The sequence below is a fragment of the Fusarium coffeatum genome (genome assembly GCF_003316985.1).
Source record: "Fusarium coffeatum strain FIESC_28 chromosome Unknown BRIP53273_contig_45, whole genome shotgun sequence".
In the NCBI taxonomy this organism is placed as follows: domain Eukaryota; kingdom Fungi; phylum Ascomycota; class Sordariomycetes; order Hypocreales; family Nectriaceae; genus Fusarium; species Fusarium coffeatum.
This window is the reverse complement of record NW_022157842.1, coordinates 159,769-186,271: the sequence shown is the minus strand read 5'-3', so window position 1 is coordinate 186,271 and position 26,503 is coordinate 159,769. Positions and strand designations below refer to the sequence as shown.

The following is a 26,503-nucleotide window of genomic DNA, read 5'->3' as shown; positions in this document are numbered from 1 at the left end:
ATCGCCAGATAAGCACAACTCTTTTTCGTTCAGAATAGATTGAGAAATCGCTATCAACTCAAATTACCACATCATAGTTTCTGTCCCCCATATCACATAACCCTTTTAGTCGCCAAGAGGATAGGCATGAAGCACCTGTCCATAGAAGAGCGTCGCGTCCTTGGAAGCCAAGAACACATAGCTTGGTGCAATCTCACTTGGTTGTCCAACACGACCCAGCTGTGACTGCTTTCCAAATCCCTCCATTTGCTCAGCCGGGCGCGAGGCAGGCTGGAGAGGAGTGTGCACAGGTCCAGGAGCGACGGCATTGACTCGGATACCCTTCTTGACGAGCTGCTTGGACAGCGATTGTGTGAATGAAGTGATGGCGCCCTTTGTAGAGGCGTAGTCGACCATTGCGGCGGTACCACGGAAGGCAACTGTGGAAGTTGAGTTGATGATGCTGCACTTGTTAGCTAAAGAACTAGGCTCCTCGGGATTGACACTTACGATCCACCCTTCTCCATGTGGTGAAGAGCATATTTCGTCATGGCAAAGATTTGAAGGATGTTGCTTCGGAAAGTGCTCTCGACATTCTCCAAATCAATATCCTTAAAGTCCTCGCACATGATCTGCTTCGCGGCATTGTTGACCAGAACATCGATCTTTCCGAATTCATCAACATGCTTCTGGACGGCGTTCTTGCAAGTCTCGTTGTCCATGAGATTTCCGGCGAACAAAACACACTTGCGGCCCTCCTTCTCGACCATCTTCTTGGTCTCTTCGGCGTCTTCTTGCTCCTCGGGGAGGTAGACGATTGTCACGTCAGCACCTTCACGAGCGAAGAGGACGGCTACTGAGCGACCAATACCGGAGCTAGAAGCGTCAGATGAGGCCAAATAGTTAGTGAATTGGTGGTAAGACTCACTCTCCGCCGGTGATGAGAGCTTTGGCGTTCTCGAGCTTGTTGGCAGCACGATACTCGACGAATTCACCCTTGCCCTCTAGCTTAGTAGACTCGCTAGTAGGATTCATAGCCTTCTCCGTTCTGTAGCAAGTCAGCCATTTGTTCTTGGTGGTGAGATTTGTGACGTACCCAGGGAGGTTCTGGGCTTGAGCCTCAGGAACGGGTTGGAAAGTACCATCTTTTCCAGCTTGTGACATGGTCGCGGGTGATTATTTGTGAGTTGGTGAAAGGTGAAGAATTACTGCCTTGTTTCTCTTGAGAAATTGAGAGATTTGAGATTTGGAAGGAAAGAGCGTGTCGAGTACCTTATTTATCTGTGTCGCTGATGATGTCAGTATGCGTCTCGTCGCGGGGCAGGAGCTCCTGCGCATCGCGATTGCATCACGATCTATCAATCAACTGCTCACCATTCCAACATAATTATTCAATTAACCTAATATTATCAACAATCGATTTGGAATCATGGCCTATAGTTGACGACCGACCCAAACGTATCAGATTGTCCCCAAATACCTTCTCTCAAACAAGACAACTGCACAATCTGCGAATGGTCCACAAACAGATTGACGTCGGTGCCAAACTCTCTGATGTACCAATTGAACACCTTTGGGTCCGCAGCTTCGAACATGACTTTCTCTTGGGGTAGTTCTCTCAAGATCTGCTGAATGACATCTGTCCTCCAGCTCTTGACATTCTCAGTGATGCCCTCACTCTCAATCATGATGCGCTCAACGCCAGCGTCGATGAAGCGCTTACCCATGTGGATTATCTTTGAAGGGTCAGATGTTCCAATTGACGACAGCTCCGAAGCTTCTGTATCGCCGCCAGCGCCGAATTGAATCCCGCATTCGGGCTTAGCGATGAGACCTTCTGCGTGGACCTTGTCTACGATGCGAAGCCAGTCATCCTGGGGGATGGAGAGGAAGCCTGATGAGATTTCAATCACGTCGAAACCAAGCTGTTTGCACTTCTTTAGATACTGGTCTACTGCCCAGCCTGGGTCAGACTGCAGAAGGATATGCTCCATCCATCCGCCCTGCTAATGGTCAGCATCTGTTCGCGATATCAGGGAGAAAACTTACTGTTGATACGTAGACGTTATACTCATGAGCGAGGTTGATAAGCTCTTTCAACTTATCCTCTGGAAACAGTGAGAAAGACCCGCCAGCGAATTTGAGACCATCAACATGGTGGCCCATACTGAAAACGATCAGTTTCGAACTGTGATGATACGGAACCCATCATACTCACGTCTCTAAAACATCTTGAAGATATCGCTTCCCCATAACAGAGTAATACGGCCCTCGAATCTCAGTCACACCCACAGATCGAGGCTTTGGTGGACGGCTGTTATGACGTACGAAGCCGAAACCCTTTTCTTTATCTTCTAAGAGAATTGGAGTAGTTGCCCTGAGATTACGAGACGCCGAGAAAGGTCGAGCGGCAGCCCTGGGGATTGCGGATGAAGCTCGCCATGCTGGGCGGGCAGCTTTGAGCAGACCGACGTGAGACATTATCTTCAATGACGAGTAAGTGATACAGTCAGTTCTCTAGAACAGTTTGATGACTTCTCTGTTATCAATCGTGTCTTTCTATATGTTGTCGGCTGTTTATTAAAGGATCAGGTCGTAGCATGATATCATCATGATGTGCACGTGAGTTGACAAGCTGTAACAGAGACCCCAGGATTTGCGTCATAACATACATCTTCTTATGTCAAATCATGAAATATTTAACTGACAAAGCAGCGTGTATTGAGAGTTCTTGTTCGATACTACCATGGTAGTTTACCTGATCTGGGGAAGTGTTTCGTGCATCACTGAATGATCGTATCAGGTGTTTCGGGCCCGAGTCCTAAATTTGGTCTCAAAAACATCGTATTATTCCTATTGATCTCCTAAAAATGTCTATGCTATCCCTTGGTCCAGCCAATATACTGCTTCATGCCTTTCTAGCGACAACGCTAGAAACCGCTCGTCTATCAGGCGGCACATAAGCCTCCCTCGCCTCAGCACTCTCCCACAATTGAGGTGAATAATGAGTAAACGGCAGGTCCTCGTAAGCTAAGTGCGAACTTCTCTTGACAAGCTCCTCGAAGCTTTCGGTATTACTTCCAGCTAGCGCGAGTTGAATTTGCTGTACCCAGAACATACTCTGTGTCAAACCGACCTGTTTGGCGACTTCCAATGCTGCAGACGACGCCAGCGAGGCAGCTCTCTTGGTTCCCTTCGTGGTAGTATCACTTTGGCCAGATAGGCGAGTGAAGAGGAATCGTAGGAGACTCGCATGGCTGGCGACGTTGAGTTCAGACTCGGGCATAAGCTTCGCTTCGTCGATGAGAACAGCGGCTTGGAAGTCCAGCTCTTCACGAGGCGGTAAGTCTGAAGGTCCTGTCAAGCGATGGCTTATCGCATTGACCATCTGCGATCGAGCAAGATCCATTCTCGCTTGCGACGGCAACCCGAAAACGTTTGGCAGGGCTTTCTTGTCGGGGTTCACGAAGCTCATTCGGGCTGTGATGCTTTCCCATGTAGATTGCGAGTAGTACTGACGCCACTCTTCGCCGGTTATGCCAAACAGGGATTTGAATGCTTCATAGGTCAGCGCTGGACCAAGACCGTTGAGGTTGTTATGCACTGAAGAGTCTTCTACTTCTAGAGAGCGAATATAGGCGTGGATGATCTGAATCCAAAAGTATGCCTGTGTCTCGGAGTAAGGAGAGATCGAAGGATTTGAAGCACGGAGTCGCATCGTAGATGACTGGAGAGCTTCGAGAGCTTGCTTCACGACTCCTCCACGTCTAAGTTTAGAGGTTAACGTCTTCTGGACGACAGAGAAAGCAAAGCGAGGCAGTCGATCAACGTCGTTAACAGACTTCTGCTGTTGTGGCTTCTCGGAGGTAACTTGGCTGACAGTTGGAAGAGGCTGCAAATCAGGAAGATGCCAATTCTCTCTGGCCTCCTGTGTGAAGAGCAGGTCTTTGGTGTAATAGGCTCTCCACAAACCAGAGTTCATCAGACGTGGTGCCGAGAAGACGATGTCCGCATACTCTTCCGGTGCAGGAAATTTGTCAAGTGCTTTGCTTGCCTGGTGCTCGAGAGCAGCGACCTGGATCTGATGTAGCCAGAAGATTGTCATTGTTCTATTCAAGATCAGTATTAGGACACCAGTAGACATAGGGTACTTACTTGTGTGCAGTATTACGAAATCTCTCCGGGTTGCCCTCTCTCAATCGATTCAGATGCGCCATAAACTCATCCGCACATTCCAACAGACCCAGTCCCCTAGCGAAACAATCATGCATGACGAAAAGGCCAGCTCTGAGATGGGTATAGTGATCCCAAGACTCAAGACTACCATCCACAAAAGCGCTCCAGAACGTTTTCGCGTCAGCGCTTTTGGCATTTGCCTGTCTGATCCGGTTGAGAAGTTCCTCTTCACTCGGACCCTTCTCCCTCTGTTCAATCTCAGCTTTGGTGTTTTGCGCTGGCTTAACAGGCTTCAGAGCCTTCCTGATCTCCTCAATAGCGGGATGCACTTGTGTACCATACAACGCGCTGAAGCCAGGATAGTCCAAGATCCTGATATCAAGCTTGTTTTTATATGGCTTGATCTCTTTCTCAATAACCACCTTGAGGTCCTTGACGACTTTGGCTGCTTCCTCTAGTGAAAGGTGATCCTGCCTGTTGAACAGGATAAACATGTTCTTCGCTTCAAAGCCCTCCATCATACTCATCGACATGCGAAGATACTCCATAGAAAACTCAATTCTATCAGGATCCAAATCTTCGCAGCTCTGCAGAAATATGATGAAGCGATCTTTTAGCATATAATGTTGAGTAAGAGGTCGGATTTGATCGCATCCTGGTGCTGTTAGTCAAATTCACGGCATATGGCAATAACCTACCTCCAATGTCCCATAGCGTGAGTTTATCGCCATCTGGGTACTCAAATGTCTCAACATTGAAACCAATGGTCGGAATAGTCTGGACAGGTTCGCCGTATCTCAATCTATAAATCAACGTAGTTTTTCCGGCTGTGTCATTTCCTAGCACCAAGCCAACATGCTCGGTACCTCTTCCCAGGAGCCAACGAGCGATTTCTAGACTTGTCAGCTTCGTGCCAGCAATATCAATTGGGACTTACTCATGATGATTGATAATTAAAGATGATCTTCTGTTTCTGAAGGACAACCGGACAGATATATATCTACTCTCAAAGTCGCTGCCTTGAAGTGGGGAGCTGAGCGAGATGTGGCTTCAGGAATCCGCCTTGTCCTTTCAGCTTCTCAAAATAACCGAGCACTAGCTTCAGCCGCAGGTTGCAATCAGGCTGTAAACATCACAGATCGTCGTGTCTTCAATTGAGACCACTTGGCCTAATAGTTCACAGGTACACCAAATAACTCGTATTCCGATAAATCTTCAAAACTTCTCTTTCATATCATCATGGGTATCGTGGTCCAATCTAATCAACAGATCCAGCGAGCGCAACAGCGCTGAATCTCAAATCCGCACCACCGCGCTCCAAGAACTTGAGAGCACCCAGTGTCAGACCCTTAGAGCTCAGCACGTCCTCATTCTCTTCCAAGTCACCTCGTCGGATAGGTCCCTTTCGTCGTCCATCGAGTTCCCAAAGTCCATTATCGGTTCCCTTGGCAAAGCAAACGTAGTGAAGCTCTACATCGTCATCGGCAGCGGGCGCAGGCGTGTCTCCTTGAGTAGCAGCCTCCTTGTGAGCAGTCGCGAGCTCAGGTGTGGATTCGAGAACCTTTGCGCGGCCGTGGGGATCGAGAGGCATGCTCTTCTTGACGATGGTATCGAGGGTAGATCCCTCCTCTGCTAAATGTTAGCTGCATCCTCTAGAAAGCAGGGTAAACATACGGATGAAGTTTCGTGCATTTCCATTTGTGATAGCATGCAGAAGACCCATCATACCACAGGCATTCTTGATAGTTTGAGGCCACCACAAGACGGGCTCTGTATCTCCCTTGCCCTTGTATTCATCGGCCAAGCTATCCTCTGCCATGCGGTGGCTCTCGTACACGGCGCTAACGGGGAACACGAGAAGAAGAGCGAGCGCTGGGCGAGGGATGAAAGCAAGGAGGTCGGGGTCTGTCAGGGAGTAGACGTCGTGCATCTCGAGAGCGTCAGAGATACCAAGCTTGTGGATGAGCGTGGTCATGAGTTGAGGGTTCGCTTCGAGGGGGATGAAGGCTGGGCAGCCGCCGGAAGGATCGGGGTCGGTTGTCAGAGACATATTTGCTATTATGAGGTCGTTTCGTTGGAAGATGTTTGATGCAGTATGCAAGATGCAAGATGCGGTATTGATGGTGGTGGTATGGACGGTTGATGGGCGAGTTCAGGCAGGTGAACCCCACGTACGTCTGGCGGGGCTGCATTTATGACGTCGCTAAAGACATCACTTGAGCCCTCCGTTTAGGGGACATTTTTAGCATCAACACAACCTCAATTGAAGCGCTTTCATTACATTGTAATGCTAGTCAGAAGACGAGGAGGTTCACGTGAAGCGCCTAGTGAAATAATTACTCTTTGACTTAATTTGAGATTTAAATGAAATTGACTGAATATCTATAGGGTAACCTCATCACAAACACTCATCACACCCTCATCTGAGCTAATCTAATTTAATTAGCTTCGCCAATCGCGTCAAATATAGTCCAGGAACAATCGACCGAAAATCATCGCTATGACTGCTGATCCCATTCTCGTAATATTTTCCTAGCGGCCTGATCCGCACTGCCATATTAATTGCTACCTCTAGTTTATCCTCCGTCTCTTTAGCTTCAGCGTTTGTCAAATGACACGCATCAGAGACCATAACGGTGTAGAAAAAAAGCAAAGTGAGGACAACGTAACAGTTGACCACGTGCTGGAAGAAACAAATCCTACATGAAACATCATTGACGGTAGGGAAAAGCAAAATGGTACTGGTCAGAATTCACAGTTCCTGTCACAAATCGCAACATGACCGTAACAACTCTCGGATACCTTCGCGGAACCGGTCTTGCACTAGTAACAAGGTGATTGGGATCAGCTACTGCATAGTGATCTCATGATCCTTTGTAACTATCGGTGTGAAACAATGTCAATTACAAAGGTTACAGTGAGAGCCACGAGCATGAACACAAGCACAAGCAGAGTAACAAAATACCACATGGCAATTTATACACGAAAGGTACGGTATCATCATTTCTTCAGGCAGCGGCCCGTTCCTGTGTCTATGTAACACAAATGATCTGTTTGGTTACATGGTATTGATACGGTCGTTACAATGGCAACGCAACGCAATGTATGACTCGGATACTGTACAATTCATTCTTCGTTTCGCTTAACAAACCTCCAAGGGTCCATCCCCTGGTAAGGCAAGGTCAGCCTTGTAAACTCTTTAACAAAACCCACAACGGGAATCTCCTTTGAACTCCTTTGTTCTTTGCTATCTCCTCATTTGACATGATTCCCGAACCAAGCAGTCGGTCTCGCCTACAAAAGTAATGCCGTGAGATACGTGGGTTTCGACGTGGGAATATCGGAAATGCGGGTTTTTAAGCCGGTCGCATATTATTCTTTGTAGTCATATCTCATTTATTTGCTTCATGCGTCTGAGTACGTGTCAGGTAAAAGGTCTTGTTTGAGCATTTCTTGCGTAAGTTAGCCTAAAATAAGTTGACCCATGTTGATCAGAAACCAGATTCGGAATATCGCCACGCCGTTTCAAAAGTTTGCCAGATGGCGTCAGTCGGTTAATACCGTTGATGATCCCCAGGTTGACGAACACCTAAACAAGAGGCCTCACTTTTTGTTCCCTTTTTTTGCCATGGCTATTTAATGGCCATTTATTAATGCTTGCCGTTGAAATGCCATCCCGTGTGCACAGCATTTCTCCCGTGTCACTCGGACAGTAACAGTAAAAACCCCTGAAGCAAAGTTGTGGTCCCTGCATCGATCAGCCTGGTTTTGCGTTCTGGGCTTTTCCAGGGAGGGGGGCTTTAGAGTTCAGGGGGGTCCATGCCCCAAGCGCTTCCATTTGTAGTTTGTAGGCGCTGCAAGTCAGACGCCCCTGATCGGGATCCTGGGGGACAATCAGCAGTTGATGGGTGTGATTCGATGATTTGAGACAAAGGGTAACTTGGTAGGAATTGTGTGTCTAACCCAATCTATATTTCATGTTGGTGTAGAATGAATTGAATACCAAGCAAGGACTGACTGTCATTTCGTTGTATCAAAACTAACGCACAGATAGACCGTGGCCTGTCACTTTCTTCTAGCTTGGGCTGGGTCCGACTCCTTTTTAGCCCATGTTTAGAATCTCCATTCGCATCGCATCTAAGCGCGGGTCCATCTCTTCTCCTCTTTACTCGGTTGGCGTCATTGTTAGTTTCCTGTACCCCTGTTCTCAACCAAGTGTCTTGTCTGTTTTCGGTCAAGGATCTTGTTAAGTGGAAGCTTGCACGGAAGATTCTCTAACCAGGGATAGCAGCTCCAAATCAAATGCTATGACTCTCCTCTCCATCAGACGCCTTCGCCATTCATCTTTTAAAGTCTAACGACTGCCCCCCCAGATCCCAAAAATCTGGATCTGGTCCCCGTTCAATCAATCGTTTGGCTTGCATTAGTCCAAAGATTGTGACGTTCCAACTTCCGTTTTCGTTTCTTTTCTCTCCCTCTTCTCACTTTCTATTTCTACTAAAACACGCCTTCGTACCTTCCTTCTTTCTTGGGTCTCCCCTCTTACTTTTCATTTCAGGTCGGAATGCTTACGAATGATCCTCGAGACTCAGCTCTAATTTCTCTTCATTGCTGGAATTAATTCATAACCAGGGGCCACCTCTCTTGATGCCGACCTGCATTGCAGGGTAACGGCCATCATCATGGGCTTCTTCAGCAATATTTTTGCCCGCAAGTCGAATGCGAAGAGGGCTTCAGTCAAGGGTCAATCATACAATGCGACTGTAGCTTCGATACCACCAATTCAAGGTATATGCGACATGCAGAACACCAAGACATTTGCTGACAAGGATCCAGGAACATATCCAGTCTCTGGCAATGGCCCCAACGTCTTGGATCAACTGCAGCGAGCCGCCAGAAAACGCAGCCAAGCGCAATTGTCAACGGTATCACGAGATGATTATGGCCATGATTCTATAGCACCTCCTCCCATGGTCCCTCGATTTTACGGTCAATCGAGACCAACAACGGCACCCAACCAAGCCAACTCTTCAGCCTCACGGCCACTTTCTCTTTCACGCAGTATTCGAAGTTCAAACTCAGCTTGGAGCGTTCCTGAGAAACCCTCAAGAGGTCGCATTGAGAAACCACCTCCAGTGCCCTCCATTCCAACCCACCACCGTCGAGAGAGTTCAACCGATTCATTTCAGGACAAGCGCCATTCATTCATCGATGTTCTTGATGCACAGGGAGAATTTTCGCATTCAAACTTCCGCTCACGGCTATCGGCTACCGGTGCGCGCGAGTACGATGAAGACGTTGCCGAGAGAAATCTGGGCGATAACGGCTTGAACCTTAATAGCGCCGCCACAAAGGCCTACTACCGACTCTCCGGTAGTGGTCATCTAGAGTTGCCCACTAACGACCGTGAATACGAAGAGGATGATGATGATGATTGCGCCCCTTATCCTGGTGTTCCCCATGGTGACTCCGGCACAAAACGGGATAAATGGTCCCAGTCTAATTCATCAGTTTGGAGGAGATCTTACTCTGGTCCAATTGGCAACGATTTGTTAAGAACCAGCAAGTCGCATCTTCGTGAAAAACGATCCCAGTCTCCCACCAAAGCGAGTCTCACGAATCTCAGAGCACCAACATTATCGAAGGCAGACCGCAGAAGATCATTCAACGCTTTCGCTTCTCCTCAAGAAGAAGAAAAGAGTCGCAAACCAAGACCTCTCAGCTTACACCCTTCCATCTCCAGCTTCTCCTATGACAGACCACCATCACCTCCAACTCTATTGCCACCACAATTGTCACCACCGTCAGCATCACCCCCACCAGTACAACGATCAAGGCCAAGGACGAGCGAAGGTCGAAGTCGAGGTAGGAGTTTTGGCCATATCGAGATTGAACCTGTTGAAGAGGACGATGAAGACTCTGCGCCTTTCCCAACTGTACCATCACGGTTTAGACTTTCAGAGCACCGGTCCACCTCATACCTCGAACCAAGCTATGAACTTGGCCACCATAACACGCACAATCAACGCCCAGAATCATACCATGGAGGCTTAGGCACGTCTCTGAACGAGATGCCTCACTTTTCACGCCCAACCAGTGCATCGTCCATGGACAAGTCATTCAATCGATCTCGCACCATGACCAGCATCCGCAGTCAGCGTCTCGACGACATCAACGAGCACATCCCTGTGCGAACATCATCACTATTTAAGGCGCAACCATGCGTCACACCATCAACAATGTCTTCTGGCTTCTCCAGCAATCCCTTCCCTAGATCCGTGGGTCACCACACTCCAAGCACATCGATTGACGCATCTCTTCCCCCGTCAATCAAATTGCATCCGGAGCCTGAACAAAACGAACCAGCGGAAGAAACCAGCTACTACAATGCAGGCGATGACGAGTTTTCCGATACACTGGTTCCTTCGCGAAGAGAGATCGAGCGGGATCTCGGCCACTCTTTTGGTGAAGGTACCAACCTGGATCTCTACCTTTCTGATGCAAGCGAGGACTCAGTAGACTCCTTTGTCGCGTGGAAGGAGAAGCGCCGTAATGAAGAGGGCCTCCTTATGAAAGACGCTTACGGAACCGGTGCAGGTCTACCAGGTCTTTTCGAACCTGTGCCCATTCTCAAGGCTTCTGTTGAGCCTCCTTCCCTTCCCGAGATACCTGTCGAGCCTGTTGTCGCCAAGCGCCCCAAGACACCAAAGAGTCCGATAAGTACGAAGAGCGATCGTCGTACCAGCATCCGAAGCAGCAAGTCGACGCCTAACCGATCTCAACAAAGATCACGACAGAGTCGCAGAAGTACTAATACACCCCGCCACACCAAAGCCTCCAACGATCAAGACTCTGACTCTGATTGGGAGGATGAAATACCTTCCGCTCCCACAGTGCCTGGCTTCGTCTCGCTCGCTGATCTCGGTATCGATATTCGTGAACTAGGCTGGGACCAGTTTGGCCTAACTGAGGCTGATGATGCGAAGGTGGACATGCAGACTGCCATAAAACTTAGAAAGGCGATCAAGGCTAAAAAGCAACGACAGAAGGAAGAGGAGGAAGCTTGTGCGGCAGATGTCGAGGACCATTGAATGAGATATGAAAGCGATTGGAGTTATGTATTGGTATATGACACCTGACAGGATTTTCTTTGTATAATGTATTTTGGCGTATGATGGGTTGGATAGGATGTCTCCGACGGCAGCATTTTCAGGATATGGGTGGGATTTCGTACATGATGGGTCATAGTACTCTCGATACCAATATGGAACCTTTTCTTTTTTCTTCGCCTGAATGCAGACTTAAAGCGACTTTAAGTGACAGCATCGTGATTATTTGACTGGAGTTTATTGAGGACTGACTTCTGAGCTTTAGGCCGTAGGCAAAGCTAGCCTAAGAGCTTGGTCTAATATTTCCTGAACTGATCTGTAATTCCCGTCTTATAAGCCTCGTGGCCAAGGTTGTTGCCTGGGTGGCACGAGACTTGGTATCTGCTCACATGTTTGGACGCAGTCCAAGATGCCTGCGGAGATGGTTTGAGGTGGAGAAAAGGTTTACCGCAACGGATTCATGGGCCGGGACACGAAGCGTCTTCTAGTCCGAAACGATGTCTGGGATGTTCTCGTAGTAACCGTCCTCTTTCAGAGAGAAGTGCGTCGCCCGGAGCTGTCGAAGAAGCTCTTCCAAGCAGATCAAGTCGTACTGCGAGGTAGCAAGGAAGGGAGAAGGGCACTGTTGCTGCTGTTGCTGTGTTGTTACGGCTGTCGCCGTTCTCGCCGTTGTCGCTGTTGTAGTGCTGCTATCTTCGAAATGCTTGGAGAGGCTGTCCAATCATCATCACCCAAAAGGCAGTTAGGTAGCAAGGCAGGGAGAACGTCACTGCTGCTTGGGCGTAGGTGCCTGGTACTCGATAGGATATGTAGTTGTATCCGGGATCAGTCGCCTTTGTTGCTGTTGCTGTTGCTATCTGCTGCATAGATGTCCGGAGAGGCTAACCCGGGCTTCACAATCATTCGCAAGGCAGTTGTGCCCTCTTCATTGGCCCCTGGATAAATTTGATGATCGCCTCAAGCGTAAGCAGGCTGTTCGTGCCGACATTCCACTCGCGCATAAGAGACTACCTACTAAATAGCTCAGACCGGCAGTCAGCGAGAGATTGTTCCAGGCAGGTAGCAAGGAAGGTAGAAGGCTCTATTGATGATATCGCCGTTGTTACTGCTGCTCTTGTCGTTGATATTGCTGTTGTTGCTGCTGCGTTGCTGCTATCTGCGAGATGCTTGGAGAGGCCATTCCGAGAATTACATCACTCAAAGGGGCAGTTGTGCCCTCTTCATGGGTCTTTAGTTATCTTGATGATCGCCTTGGATGCAAACAGGTTGTTTGTGTCAGCGTTCCATTCGCGCAGGAGTGGTGAGCAGCTGATGCAGGGCCGCGCGAGGTCCTTGGAAGTGAGTGAGTGACTGTTGTCGGCGTCGTTGTCGCTGCTGATGTTTGTTGTTGCTGCTTTTGCTGCCACGTATATGTATGACGCCTTAAGGGGCGACCCCAAGCAATACTAACACCCAAGAAGGCAGTTATGCTCTCTTCATGGGGCTTCTGGTTCACTTTGATGATCGCGACCGCAAACAAGCTGTTGGTGTCCCCAGTTTCATTCGAGCAGAAGAAACGGTTCGCAGGGAGCCGAATAGATTTAGATTGCGCTCAGAGGGGCACTGAGTAAGTTAGTTCCTGTCCCTTGAAGCATTTAACAATAACTTGCCATGATAAAGCTGCGGCAGTGTGAACTCGAGCTGGAATTTTGGTCAACTCATGCCAGGCTCTTGTCAAAATCTTAAGAGCATTGCTTGTTGAAAGTGAATGATAGTCGAAAGTCGAATGTAAAGGGTAGAAATAGGCAGGTATTTAGGTACCTACACACATTCCATCTAATGTATTCTCAAATCTGGAAGGCACCATAGTGACCGACGCTCCTTCCCAGCCCAGACTGCACCATAACGTGGCAGGTGCCGCAAAAAGTACATGCCGTCAATCCTCAACACCATAAAACCATCACGAACAACAAAACAAATTGCAAAAGGTAATGCCAAACAGCAAAAGAATAATTGTATGCCCCGTACTGGAATCGAACCAGTGATCTTCGCATGTCATTTCTGGCTTTCGCCATACGAGTGCGACGCCTTACCACTTGGCCAAGAGGGCTAGCTTAATTGTTATACGCTACAAGTGTAATTACGCTCTATGTTCACAATCAAATAAACATCAAACCTAACTTCAACTCTGCGCCGATATTCGATCCTACCAACAGAACTAATTGATCATTCAACGCTACCTGAGTATATGAAACTCTTCTGTACACTAAGAAACAATACCCTTCCACTTTGTACTGTCGCTCTGATAACAACACATGCGCTGCAGTCCTGTCCCCGAATGTCCCTATTAATCATCACGGCGGTCCTAGCAGCCTTTACACAGCCGTCCCATGGTCAATCTCCACATCATCAACCCGAATATCACAGTTGCAGCCCAGACGCTTCCTCGCCGCTTCCATATCTCCACCAAAAGACTCGATCAGTTCGATTGCTAGCTCCGCAGCCTTCATCTTGCCAGACCACCCACTGGTGGAAACATAGCTTGTGATAACCACTTCATGTGCTACGAAAGCACTCATAACATCATCCTCCGTCGCAACGTCCATGCCCCGTTCAGCATCCGGAACCTTCATTTTTGACGCCACAGACCACGCTTTGCAACCAACCTGCTGTTGCATGATCTTGGTAAGAATCGTAACAGGATGTTTGTTTGCAAAGGTATCATAGAGGGACATGTCTTCGAAGTATGGGACAATGTACTCGGTAAAAAAGTTCTCAACGACAGAATAGTCGAATTTAGAGTCCACAAACATGACACCGACGAGTGCCTCAACCGAGTCTGCGTATGCCTTGGGTGGCGGTTTTATATTGCGCCAAAAGTCCATGCGCATGGAAATTCCTTCTTGTTCTGCTTCTTTGCGAGCCTCCTCTTCAGCTGCCTCAAGTTCGATCACATAATCTCGAATCTCGCTGCTGAAAATCGCATAATTGGCTAGAAGGTGGTGGTGTAGGTTGAGCTTGACGCAGAGACAACCCAAGAAATGGTTGGATACCATCGCCATTTTGTGCTCAGTCAACCACTGGGGGTCCGCAAGTGGAAAATTCATGTATAGGTACTCGACAACGGCCATATCAAGGAGGGCATCTCCCAGAAACTCGAGGCGCTGGTAATGTGGCACGCTCCCGGAATAAGTGTAAGACGGATGGGTGAACGCACTTTCGAGCAACGGCGCCGATTTGAAAAGGTATCCGATGGCTTCTTCTACCTTCTGCACCAGTCTGCGTTGGTTGGCGTTTGAATTAGCCTTCTGCCAATCTGGAACCTTGAACGCGGCATAGTAATCGTCAAAAGCCACCATTGAGTGATGCTTCGATCGGGCCATCTGTGTCACAGCTTTGACAGCCATGTTCATCTTGTCATCCTTGCTCGAGAGATACGCAGCACCAATGAGAGCCTCACAAACATCTGCGATGGTTTTGTCGGCCAGGTTTTGTTTTTTCTTTGCTTTCAGAGCCTTGCCTTGGATCAGTTTGAGATCGGGGTACCAGGTTCGTCTATCGAATGCCAGAGATCGAATATACTCTGGGAGTTTGCAGTCGACAGCAGTGTTGAAAAGGTTTTGATTGCAAATCAGCAACATGCGCTCAACATGGTATAGGCATTCGTCGCCTTTGGGCTTTCGTGTAAAGATAGCGATTGTGGTGGCCATCTTGAGAAAGGAGTCCCCGAGGAACTCCAGCCGTTCATAGTTGGAACCCATACCAACTTGGAAGTTGACCTGTTGCTTGTCATGTTCATCAGTGTTGTCGCTGTCCTTGGTCATTGCTTCGAGAGCTAGCGCAGGTGGGATGGAGAGTTCGAGAACGTCACACGCATCGAGAGCGATCAGAGCGGAATCTATCCTGTGAATGATTGCCGGGAATTTGAGCGCCATAGAAACAACGTCGAGCGGTAGCTAAAAATGTTAGATACGTTTTGAAGTTAGGATATAACTTACAGGGGATACACTGAGCGGCTCCAGAATGACGAAGCAGTCTTTGTTGACTTCCTCATCGATCTGAAATTCGTCCAACAGATTTCGTCGTAGTGAGAGGAGCTCTGCTCGAACGACAGGCTGGTCATCTCTCCATTCCCGCCTTTTTCGGGATGCGAGAAAATAACTGTTGCTGTATTCCTTGATAGTTGGTTCCACAGACCTATAAGCACGGCACCTCGGCTCGGGTACACCCTCTGGTGTAGGATCAGAAGGCTTCTTCGTCTTGTCGATACCTTTGAGAATAAGTTTGCGCCCTCCATCATAGAGATCAACTACGAACTTGTCGACAAAGAAATCATCTGGCGCATTATTCCAGTCGAGAAACTCTTCTTCTTTGACGAGACGGACTGCATCCCAATCGATTTGTAGTGCTTCGTGGCTGCCTTTTGCCGAAGGTGCGAGAAGATAGGGAAATTGGTCGTGAGTTGCTTCAAACTTTTTGCTGAAAACATCATCAAAGATCTTGAGCGTGAAAGCAGCTAGTCCTTCAGCTTGTTGTGCAGTTATACTGAGAGGTTCCCGTGAGCATGACAACTCAGCGACACCTGACCGTCCGTTGCCGAAGAACAAGGGGATTGAAGGTAACTGCGGAAGAGCTTTGCGAGAAAGAAGGATCAATGGTCTGCTTTCTCTTTCTTGTCCCGATTTCATGTTGAGGACAATTGTGGTCGGGTAAAAGTCCGTCCATTCTCCCAAAGAACTCCAAATGTTGGGCCTTACACGCATATCATGCTCAGCCTTCTTGTTCGGGCTAATTCCCACACGAGCATTGCGCATTTTGTGGGCTTGTTTTATGAACTTGGGCTGAAGATGCTCATCGATGTGTCTCCCCGCAATGAGTTTCTTGCAGGCTTCGAAAGCCGCAGAACACTTGGCCAGAATCTTGCTACGCTGTGGGTAACCTGTCTGGGAGACGAGAGGAGAGTTTTGCGAGAGATGGACAGTGGCGATATACTGTGTCGTCACCCTGTAGACGTGATACTCGGCTTTGCTGTTTAAACCATCACCTGTATGTAAGGTCGCAGCAAATCTGGCCAACAGTTCGAGGCTAGAAGGGAATGTGAGACGAGCTCCTGTGTTGGTTTCGTACACATGGTAGCTCATCCGCTCGATCTGTTCCTCCATCCCTTCAACCCATGTCTCGTCTTGTACCTTGCGGTCTTCAGGTTGTGCGAGACAAAACTTTTGGACAGCTGTTACATCTCTCAATGCTTGCTTTATAACGCGGACTTGCTTCATGTTGCCATCCTCCAACATGGTGATGAACCGCGAAAGTTTCAACCTGGCGCGTCCTTTGGACTGTACATACTGAATGACTGAGCTGTAGAGGTCGAATCGAACACAAAGTCCGCATTCGGGTACATCAATTCCCTCTTCTGCCACTGACGTTGCAAAAAGGCAGTTGATCCTGTTTCCCGTGAAATTATCGAGCGCCGTAGTTTGCTTTTGAAGAGACATATTGCCAATGTGGCCACTCCCCCCTTTGTATCCAATCTATCGTGGTTAATGTACGATTAGGAGCAGGGACCTAGGACTCACCATATACCCGGCAATCATCCCTGGGATCGCCATTGACGCCTGGTTATAAAGGTCCGCAAGCAAGCAGGCTGTGTGTCTTTGGTCAACAAAAACAATGCAGCGTGTCGCATTATCAGTTGTGAAGGCATGAACCAGAATTTCATGCAGACATTTCACCTTGGAAGATAAATCCTTGGATCCAGGGGTAACTGTATCAAACTTGTGGGCTGCAACAACCTCTCGGATCTGCTGAACAGCATCTCTTGCTTTATCCAGTCTTGCCAATACGTGCTCTGTATTACCAACAAAAGCCGCTTTGGTCCTGTCGCTAAGCCGTTTTGTCTCGTCTTCAGTGATCGAAAGCTGCCAATACCGGTCGGCACACCATGGGCCAAGAGTCGATGATGCTTCTTTCGCAAAGCTGAGAGGTGCTTCAAATGCTTCATTTCGAGACACGAGTTTAGAGATTGAATCCCAGAGCGGCGTCTTTGTCTCTTCTGGTAACTCAAGAGTGTCGTACCTGACTGTTTCTTCAACTTGTACCTGTAATCCCATTACTTCCATGAGCATCTTGTCGGAAAGTGTTGCAATCTCGCTGTCCAAGGTTCTTTCAAGTTCACGGGCTAATTCTCTCACGTCAGTAGTCTTGGAATCCACAGGGGAGGCAGTCAATCCGAGAACTCGAGGCCTTTCGCTCTTGCGAGTAGTGAAATAGTATCTTCTCATAATCTCCGCGTAATCGTGTTTCTTCTTTGCATGATGCGCTTCGTCGAAAATGAGGAGATGGATGCGGTCCATGGTAATGAAGGCGTTGTTGAGACAGTCGAGTAGAATGTGGGCAGTACAGAACACGACGGCATTGTCTTTGAATTGAGCGTCCCAGTAGCTCTTGGTCTTTTTCAGGCCCTTGGAGTGGCCTGTAAACATACCGATCGGATGACCTCTCACGGAGTTCTTAAGAGCGTGATATTGCTGCTCACAAAGGGCAACCTTTTCCACTAAGAAGAATGCCACTTTCTTGGGGTTACCGACGCTGCGAGATTCTACTTCTTCTCGAAGGCAATGTACGAGCAAATTAGCAGCAATCCTGGTTTTGCCGCAACCTGCATCTGTTAGCAGTCTGTCACCATCTCATAGAAGAGGGGATTGATTACCTGTAGGCAAAACGACGATGATGTTTTTCTCCTTAGCCCTTTCGGAAAGAACTATCTGATATTCTCGATCGGGTTCGTGATCATGACTCTTCCTCTTTCTAGAACTCGCGAAGGCGTTTTCTTGAGACTGTCTTGCAAAATCTTCCAGAGCTTTTTGCCCAGCGCGCTGCCGTTCGGTGATGCGTCTGGCTTTGGAAGGCTTGACTATCAGGCGATACCGAACGCCTTGGTCATCTTCATCTTCCGAATCACTTTGGTCAACTTTGTCGAAGTCTTCTTCCAGTGGAATAGCAGGTATATCGGCGATGAGATCACAGACCTCCCCTGACGACTCTCTTCTTCTTTTGGCAGCAATCAGGTCCATCGGAGGCCGCACTGAAGACGGATCCTCGTGTTGCACGACCATGATATGCGATCGTAATGGTAGCTTTGCGTAATAATGAATTAAAGGAGATTCGAGTCTGGGAAAATGTTTCTTAAAGAGTGAAGGATATCCCTGAGGATAAATACGAAAGATGGTGCCTGAGATGTAGGAGAAAGGGAGAAAGCGGTGCGGATAGATGCGCATTTAGTGCGGCAGCTGGCAGCGGAGGGTGCAAACTGCAGGCATGCCACTGCCACCTGGAGGAATCAGATGGCATCTTACTATAGAAATTTGGTGTCACAAAGGAAGAACCAGCGGAGATTAGGCTACGTACCTTTTTTTTAATCAACAATTGGTTTGCGCGGTACATGGACACAACACTGGTACGATGAAGCGAAAAAGCACATTCAGATTGCAGCCGTACGTTACCATACTCAGACCGAATGTTTTCAACAGATTGTATCACTTCTCTATTCTTTGTCATCAGGTCGCAAGACCATTTGTCACCACTTGTGTTGGCTCTGAGTTAGCACTTGTTCCTTCTGCATGAAACAAAACTTTGGCCAGGTAGATGGCAAGCACAAACGGACATCTCCCAGGTGGGCAATAGAGGGAATGTCTTCTAAGGCTCAGACTGCCAAAATAAAGTAGCCTGAGACCGGGTCTCAGCTGGCATAAAATTAACTAAACTGTTTCGTCCCGTATGCTCTCGGTGATCATTTCTTCGACGCCCTGAGGATCCCAAGGCCTAGACTTCCCAGCATCAAGCATGTAGATCTATCAAAAAAGTCCACTCTAAATCCCGTAAAACAAGCACCTCTCACGCATTATCCTTCCTTTCTCCCGTCAGTACCTCGTTTGCATCGTCGGCCTCAAAAGCAATCCCTGCGCAATCTGCTTTCTCTGCTACCAAAGCAAAGCTGGCCCTATCAGCATACTGCACGCCTTCTGATCTGATTTTCTCAAACGCAACACGGAGCTCATTTGGCTGGATCTGATTTCTGAGTATCCTTGCTATCTCTGTCTCGTTGTTTTGCCCGCTCCTACGGACAGCTGTTTGGGCGAAATGGGCGCTTGTCGACATCGCGGCGTATACCGCATGTTTGGCGGATATCGCATGGCTAGCGGAAACTGCACTGTTTGCTGTTGGGTCTTCGCTAGGCATGATATCCGTAGATCTGTGACCCTTTGGCTTGGTTGGAGTATCTTTCCGAGATGATCTGACGATAAGCTTGATGCGACCAGAAGAAGGGGGGTCACTCTGGCCCGCAGTGACCCCTTTTTTTCGTTTCGTTGGTGTCTTTGGGGCATTACTGATGGCTTCGAAAGCGTAATTGCTGTCCTCTTCAGCTTCAGAATCTTCTTGAAGCTTCTTCTGCTTTCGGGACCCTCCAATTTTCTTCTTCTTCTGGGCCATCATCTTGTCACTCTCTTTCTTCTTGAGGGTCATCTTTCTGGTCCTTTTCGAAGATCTCTTCGTATTTGGACAGTACTCCTCGTCATCTTTTTCTGGTTCCGGAACGACCATGTTTCCAATTCCCTCACCATCGTCTTCGCTGGAGCTTTCGTTTTCCAGCTTCTTCTCTTCCTCCAAAAAGTCGCGATACTTCTCATCAAGCATATCGCGAAGTCGAGAAGAGGGTGTAGGTGGGGGAGTACTCTGTCCAAACGATGGACTAAGAGTGTCATTCACAACGGCACTACCGACAGGCCCGTCACTTTTAAATTCGTGATGTGTCTGAGGTGGACTCATTTGCGGGAGTAGTAATCCTGTTAAAGGACTGAAAGGTCGAGTATCCGGTACCAGCTGGAGTACATCGAAGTTGACAAGGTATTCACCCCGAGCAACAGTGTCTGTTGTGATTCCAATACCATCGGTCGCGCTCTCATCCCTGCACTCTGTATCATCCAAAGCATCATCACGGCCCACGATACCCGATAGTACGATTGGAATTGGAATGCGCTGCTTGTCGATGGCATCTTGGATGTAGTTCCATTCGATATCCATAAGCAAGAAGCCGCGCATATCTTCGAGGTCCTCAAATTGCCGAGCTAACGTCGGGAAGTTGAGTAAGAATATGGCCCCCGTCTCTCGGTCTTCAGGGGTGATTTTCTCAGTGCAGAAAGGAGGACGGTACTGTTCAAGAAGCTCGTCGACAGTTTGCCCCTTTTCTATTGCATGCTCTTGGAGTGCCTCACGCGGAATCTTTCCCACCTCCTTTTGCCATTTGTCCCAACCGGAATACTCGCAAACGTATATCTCCATAAACTCTTGGACTTGTCGATCTTCGAGGCGCAGAATCACATTCACGATGCGCGAGAAGCTGTGTTGTTTGTTGAGCATCCATATGACAATCCATTTGACACCCCACGACAGGCTGTCCTATGCCTTTCCATGGCTGTCTGGTGTTGGTTGGGATAGTGTTGATTGAGATGGTGTTGATTGGGGTAGTTTCGACTCGGGCGGTGGTTTTGGCTCGGGCAATGGATATTTGCGCGGTCGGCCTCTCTTTTTCGGCGGGTCGCTTCCGTTTGCCTTTGCTACACGAGGCTTCTTAGGTACTCTTGCAGTCGCAGCTTTCGGCGGACTCCCGTTCGCTTTACCAGTCGCGACATGAATTGTGTTGTCGCCCGGCGCGACGTTGATCGACTTGTCCCTGATCGCCATGTCGCTGGATCTTAGTGGGAAGACTTGATCTGTTAACCATGGGACTGCCGCTGCGCCATCGGATTTGAGTTGTCGCTGACTTATCTCTCGCTTCTCTGGTGTCTTCCCTTCGAGGACTTGGTCTATCTGCTGAGGATCTTGATGAGTCAACTCGGATGCGAAAGCTCGATGCTGTCGTAGCTCCTCCATATTCGCCTTGAATAGCGCCAGTTCGTAGTTCACCCTCTCGTAGCTCGGCATCTCGGGTAGAGGCATCGCGACAGCTGTGGGTGGAATCCTATTACACTCTGGCTGTGAGTTTGTTACGTATTCTGAAGGCGCGCATATTTCGCAACCGGTACATAAATATGTTTCTTCCGGTCCGAGGCAGACCCCCCTTCTTTGGCCAAAGGGTTTCCAGTAAGTCACAAGAGAAGTTTCAAGTAGCTCGTAAGAAGCATGGCCGCGCTTCTTCTCGTGCGTTTTGGGTTGCGGTCGTTGTGGTTGTGGTGGAGGTGGTGGATTGTGCAACTGTCGCGATTCCGAGTCGACATTGAAAAGGCGAAAGTTGAAGTCGAAGGGCTTGGTCAAGTCTATCATCGAGGCTTCGGCATCGTCTGTTTCCACTGGCGCGGTCATTGGTGAACGTAAATAACAAACAATGGCGAAGTGATTCGTAAGAATGAGGCCTAGGTAGCTTGAGAAGATACGTGAGGTCGCAGGAAGCATAAGAGACGAAATAATTAGGTCACCTTATGCAAGCATAGGCTAGTAGTTAGGCTACTTTATTTCTGTTTGGATCCAGCTGTTGTTTGTTTTGATCAAGTATATTGTTCTTGCGAATGTGGTTTTCGGTCCGCCGGCACTGGCAGACATTGGCAAGGCAGACAACATTCATATGACTGCTTCCATTTAAGCCTCTAGAAGAATTAGCCTCCAAAACAAACAACGACTCAACTTAACTCAAACAAAACATCTGCGACTTTGAGTCATTCTGTTTACTTTCAGCGATTGTGCGCGCTGCCTAAACTCTCTTCACGACCAAGTTTGATCGTAGCATCCACATAACTGCTTCCGTTTGAGCCTCCAGATCACAGCAGTAGAAGGAAGTGACGTAAAATCCATGCCCTTGGTCGTTTACATGTGACTGATTAAGTACCTATGGGGAAATACTGTGATGTATCAGCATATGAATGGTCGTCAGACGCCAGAGGGACAAAAGAGTTCAAACACTACGTAGCCTTTTTAACTCGGACTTGGACCACTTTATTTTGGCACTTTAACCTAGAGTTTCGCTCACGGTTGAACACTCCCAAGTCTGACACAGAAGATATGCGCAGTCAACATAGTCGTAATTCAAAGCTTTAACGAGCTGAGTCCTAACACCAGCACTAGTTATACAGGGTATCAAAGTTCCATCCCAAACGCCATCCATATGCAGCCTACTCTAGCAGAAGCACCCCTACATATCCACAAACGGGACAAAGGCCCCACGTCCCTCAAATCGATCATGGTCCAATGTGAAGCTATCCCTTACATCAGAGTCCTCTTCGTTGGAGCAATCCTCGATATGTCGCTTCGTATGCATTGCGTTTTGGGGTGTGGTGGCGTGAGAGGCGACCTGAGACCGTGCACGTAGAATGTCCTCCCAGCTTTGGAGTTTTCGCTTGATATCCTCATCAAAAGTACAGCAGAACCGTTGGATGCTGATGAATTGAACTGCGGCGATCATGTCCTTTCCGAAAACCGCCATGATGTAGGCTGCGGCAAGTGCTGCTGAGCGGTCGTTACCAGTTTCGCAAGTAATGAGTACTTTGCCACGGTGAAAGTTGCTAGGGTCGACCTTCATAGAGCCGTCTGGGTTGATCTCTTTGGCCTGACGATGGTAAATAGAGAGAAGATGGTCGTTGATGGCGCGTATGACGACTGAAAAGGACGTAATCAACTTGTCGTATCCTTCTAGGTCGACATACTGCAGGGCAATTCCTAAAGCTTGAGCCGCCTTTTCAACGCCATTGAGCTTGGTGCCACTCATGCGAGAGTCCCTGGCGACTAGAAACATGGTGATACCTTCGCGTTTAAGCCAGTCGTGATCCTTGGCGACACTGTTGGGACCGAGATACAGAAAGTCGACCAGACACTGTGCTTCACGGCGCTGCTCGTAAGACCAGTCTGCAGAGCGGTCGGTCGCGATCTGCTTCATGTTGCGGGTGATGATTTCCACGTCCTGGGCAGTCAACTGACTCGGGTCGACGTTTTCGTATGAAGGCATGAGATTTGGGACCTCGATAGCTCCGCATTGTCCCGTGGCAGGAATATGAATGAATGGCGGGCTGGGAGCTCGACGAGTATAAGGTGCTGAGGGCACGGCGGAGGGGTGGAAATGTGAGTCCTCCATTGTGAAATGTCGTTTGAAGAGCAGGGTTCTACTGTAGATACCCGGAGAATTTCCTGTGATACTGAAGGACAGGTTGATGTAGCGAAGCGTCTGTCGTGTGGTACAGCAAAAGCACTTGACGGGTGAGTGAGAACCTATGATAATAAATCAAGGATGAAGATTAAATGTCAGCGTGAAATGCGATGGGACGGGAGTCAAGTGGAGTTGAATTAAGGCAGTTGGCCCTTGAGTTTAGGTCCGGGCTTTGCTCAGCTCCCCACCTGGTACCTAGGCTACAGCAGTTACAGGGCAGCAGGGGTCTGCCAATGACGTTGATCTTTACCTGGTGCCTTAAAAGTCCCTTTAATTTGAGTCCAGGGTCCAATCTCTATTCACGGTTTATTCACGGCTTTATATATCATTATCCGAAATGGCTTGATCATGGCTGAACGAAAGGCTAAACTTAAGGTTACCTACAAACACATTCTGCACAATACTCTGCGGATGGCCAATGAATGATCATGTCTATGACCAGCCCTACACAATACCCTGGATGGTCAATTGTGGCTGCAGCACATTAATAGCGATGCCGTCATGTACTGTCGAAACAAAAGGCACGTGGCATTAACTTCCCATGACTCCGATCTCTTTGTTTGAGTTCGTTTGAGTTGTATTGTACAAATCTTGGTGATACATCATTTCTAAATAAAGTTACATCCATATCCTTTTTGTCATCTAGGCATGTCCCAATCCAACGCCGAGCATCATATGCCATGCATTTCCTTCTGTAGTGTACATTTTCAAGAATCATAATCATCCAGTTGTAGTTGCCGGACTTTCTTCGTAGTCCAATAACTCGCCAAGCGGCGGGTCGTCCGTCTCCTGTTCTAAATCTTTGATGTCGCCATCTTCCAGCCCCAGCTGAGATGCACTTCTCTCCTTTGCTTCTCTTCGGCCCTTCATTCGGAAACTCTTCAGTTGAGTCTCTGTAAAGTCCAGTTTCTCCAGCGTGTCAATCAGCTTCTCCTCGACCAGCGATCGGATGTGGAACGCCAGAGCCTGGTCTCGGAACATGCCGCTGAAACGATATGACAGCCAGATGTACTGGTTGATGGCTTGGTGCAGAGATTCAAGTTTGTGAAGATAACCCATCGCAGGGAGCTTGGACTTTTGGTAGTCGATATCCAGGTTCTCTATTGGTATTTCCTTGATGTCGAGAAGATCGCCGCTACCACTCTTTGCAATGATCTTTGCGAGTGCACGAAGAACTGCTACTGCGTTCTCGGCGTTTATAGCAATAGGGAGGTTGGTGAATGTGAGTCGATCGTAGATGGTGAGAGGGATATCCTGAATCAGATCGGCAATCTGAAGCTTCTCGGAAGATACGTGGAGTCTAAACATCCTGCCCACGGACGCCAACTCTCGAATCCGCATGAGGATGAACGAGAGAGGCGTCTCCTTGGGAAAGTACGTTGAGAAGCGCTCGACAACTGAAGCTGGTGGGTTGATGTACGCAGCCTCGATATCGTCAACATTAGCCTTGAAAGCTCGATGCACCGATTTGAGATCCTGCGAATCCATTGTAGTGACATATCCAACCTTGCTCTCTTCCTTGACTGCACTATTAGTTCCTGCGGTAGCATCGCGAGCGGTCTTGTATCTACCCGCACGACCTCCAATTTGCTTCAACTCGGGGTACGAGAGCAACCTGTTCTGACTGCCGTCATACTTGGTGACAGATTCGAGAATGACTCTTCGGATTTCGAGGTTCAGACCCATTCCAATAGCGTCACTGGCAACAACAAAGTCGTAGTCGTTATCGGGGTCGTTGAATAGGGCGGCTTGCTGGACGCGCACCTCAGGAGGCAGAGATCCGTAAATGATGGCGCATCTTCGGTTGGTCTTGGTCTCAATCGTTCGCTTAAGGGCGTGAAGACTCATGCGGCTGAAAGCAACAATAGCATCACCCTTCTCAAGCTTGCTGTAGTCTCCGTTCAAAGACTTGTCCATAGCCTCCAAGGGACTGAGACGGTTATATCGATGCACAATACACTTGTCGCCAATCGATGCGCAAATACTCTCAATCAGCTGGACAGTTCGCTCTTCGCCACAGACATGAACCTCTTTCGCCTGAACACCCAGCAAAGCCGTCGCCCAACCTTGTCCTCTGTCGGGATCCGCTATCATCTGGATCTCATCAATGACAGCGACATCATATATTTCGTTAACGGGAATCATTTCAACTGTACAACTCGTAAAGTACGTATCAGTATCTGCGGGCTTTCGGACCTCTTCTCCTGTTAACAGAGCGCACGGCAACCCCTTGGCTATTAGGCGCGAGTAGACCTCGTTTGCCAATAATCGCAAAGGTCCTGCATAAACTCCGCGCTTCGAGTTTTCCAGAGCTTTAAGTGCTCTGTACGTCTTTCCGGAATTCGTCGGTCCAACGTGGACATGAATCGTGCGCTGCATCGCTCTCGTCGCAGGGAACCATTCGTAGGGAAATCGAAAGTCCAGTAATCGTTTTTGACTGGCCTCCATTCCCTTTGACAATCGCTGTCGAATAATAAACGACTGGAAAGAGTACTGAAGTTCGTTTGTGAGACCCTTGAGATCCCTCAGAATGAAAGCATCGCGAAGATTCCAGAATAGAGGGTTCTTGACACGATCCGAAACATTCTGCTCAGCCAAATCGAATGCGTTATCGAGCACATTCATGAACTCGGCAGCCTGTCGATGAAACTCATCCTCTCCTACACCCGCAGCGGACACGGCTGTCGTGTTCATGTTCTTGATAACTCCTTGAAACTTAGACAACACTGTTGACCGGAACATTCCATGACGACCCGACGCATGTGCTCTATCATCAAGTCTCAATCTTGAGGCTGGATCTTGACCCTGGCTCAACTAAAATTTCGTTAGTGGCAATTTTTGAAGATGAGTGAACAACATACTGCGCCCCCTCTTGAAATATTGAGGTTGCCATTTCCCTTCTTAATAGAAGGTTTGGGTTTTCCCTTCTTCTCCAGCCTCGCGAGTCTTGGTGTCGTTGAAAGGGCCCTCGCCGATACCGATAATGAAACCAGAGGAGCTCGCACAGCTCCAGCCCGGAGCAAATACCTCATGATGAAAAACTCAAATATGAGCTCAACATGCTCCCCCT

The 26,503-nt window shown here is 48.4% G+C and overlaps 10 protein-coding genes across 10 annotated transcripts; 1 reads left to right on the top strand and 9 right to left on the bottom strand.

Moving 5' to 3' along the window:
• Positions 1 to 105: 105 nt before the first annotated feature.
• Positions 106 to 1,143, bottom strand: FIESC28_02062 (uncharacterized protein; the record flags this gene model as incomplete). The annotated part of the gene is made up of 4 exons (XM_031156212.1): positions 106 to 442; positions 490 to 855; positions 908 to 1,027; positions 1,076 to 1,143. 4 exons carry the CDS (start codon positions 1,141 to 1,143, stop codon positions 106 to 108), a joined length of 891 nt encoding a protein of 296 aa, XP_031019745.1.
• A 263-nt stretch (positions 1,144 to 1,406) lies between these two features.
• FIESC28_02061 (uncharacterized protein) lies at positions 1,407 to 2,460 on the bottom strand (the record flags this gene model as incomplete). Its single annotated transcript, XM_031156211.1, has 3 exons — positions 1,407 to 1,982; positions 2,029 to 2,146; positions 2,198 to 2,460. 3 exons carry the CDS (start codon positions 2,458 to 2,460, stop codon positions 1,407 to 1,409), a joined length of 957 nt encoding a protein of 318 aa, XP_031019744.1.
• A 427-nt stretch (positions 2,461 to 2,887) lies between these two features.
• Positions 2,888 to 5,096, bottom strand: FIESC28_02060 (uncharacterized protein; the record flags this gene model as incomplete). The annotated part of the gene is made up of 4 exons (XM_031156210.1): positions 2,888 to 4,088; positions 4,135 to 4,810; positions 4,854 to 5,048; positions 5,093 to 5,096. 4 exons carry the CDS (start codon positions 5,094 to 5,096, stop codon positions 2,888 to 2,890), a joined length of 2,076 nt encoding a protein of 691 aa, XP_031019743.1.
• Positions 5,097 to 5,413: 317 nt separating this feature from the next.
• FIESC28_02059 (uncharacterized protein) lies at positions 5,414 to 6,205 on the bottom strand (the record flags this gene model as incomplete). The annotated part of the gene is made up of 2 exons (XM_031156209.1): positions 5,414 to 5,784; positions 5,830 to 6,205. 2 exons carry the CDS (start codon positions 6,203 to 6,205, stop codon positions 5,414 to 5,416), a joined length of 747 nt encoding a protein of 248 aa, XP_031019742.1.
• A 2,632-nt stretch (positions 6,206 to 8,837) lies between these two features.
• FIESC28_02058 (uncharacterized protein) lies at positions 8,838 to 11,246 on the top strand (the record flags this gene model as incomplete). The annotated part of the gene is made up of 1 exon (XM_031156208.1): positions 8,838 to 11,246. The coding sequence occupies one exon, from the start codon at positions 8,838 to 8,840 to the stop codon at positions 11,244 to 11,246; it is 2,409 nt and encodes an 802-aa protein (XP_031019741.1).
• A 2,372-nt stretch (positions 11,247 to 13,618) lies between these two features.
• FIESC28_02057 (uncharacterized protein) lies at positions 13,619 to 18,358 on the bottom strand (the record flags this gene model as incomplete). The annotated part of the gene is made up of 4 exons (XM_031156207.1): positions 13,619 to 15,199; positions 15,242 to 16,774; positions 16,820 to 17,901; positions 17,953 to 18,358. The coding sequence occupies 4 exons, from the start codon at positions 18,356 to 18,358 to the stop codon at positions 13,619 to 13,621; spliced, it is 4,602 nt and encodes a 1,533-aa protein (XP_031019740.1).
• Positions 18,359 to 19,136: 778 nt separating this feature from the next.
• On the bottom strand, positions 19,137 to 20,660 carry FIESC28_02056 (uncharacterized protein; the record flags this gene model as incomplete). The annotated part of the gene is made up of 1 exon (XM_031156206.1): positions 19,137 to 20,660. One exon carries the CDS (start codon positions 20,658 to 20,660, stop codon positions 19,137 to 19,139), a length of 1,524 nt encoding a protein of 507 aa, XP_031019739.1.
• A 39-nt stretch (positions 20,661 to 20,699) lies between these two features.
• On the bottom strand, positions 20,700 to 21,602 carry FIESC28_02055 (uncharacterized protein; the record flags this gene model as incomplete). The annotated part of the gene is made up of 1 exon (XM_031156205.1): positions 20,700 to 21,602. One exon carries the CDS (start codon positions 21,600 to 21,602, stop codon positions 20,700 to 20,702), a length of 903 nt encoding a protein of 300 aa, XP_031019738.1.
• Positions 21,603 to 22,425: 823 nt separating this feature from the next.
• Positions 22,426 to 23,361, bottom strand: FIESC28_02054 (uncharacterized protein; the record flags this gene model as incomplete). Its single annotated transcript, XM_031156204.1, has 1 exon — positions 22,426 to 23,361. The coding sequence occupies one exon, from the start codon at positions 23,359 to 23,361 to the stop codon at positions 22,426 to 22,428; it is 936 nt and encodes a 311-aa protein (XP_031019737.1).
• Positions 23,362 to 24,153: 792 nt separating this feature from the next.
• Positions 24,154 to 26,465, bottom strand: FIESC28_02053 (uncharacterized protein; the record flags this gene model as incomplete). The annotated part of the gene is made up of 2 exons (XM_031156203.1): positions 24,154 to 26,247; positions 26,295 to 26,465. The coding sequence occupies 2 exons, from the start codon at positions 26,463 to 26,465 to the stop codon at positions 24,154 to 24,156; spliced, it is 2,265 nt and encodes a 754-aa protein (XP_031019736.1).
• Positions 26,466 to 26,503: the final 38 nt, after the last annotated feature.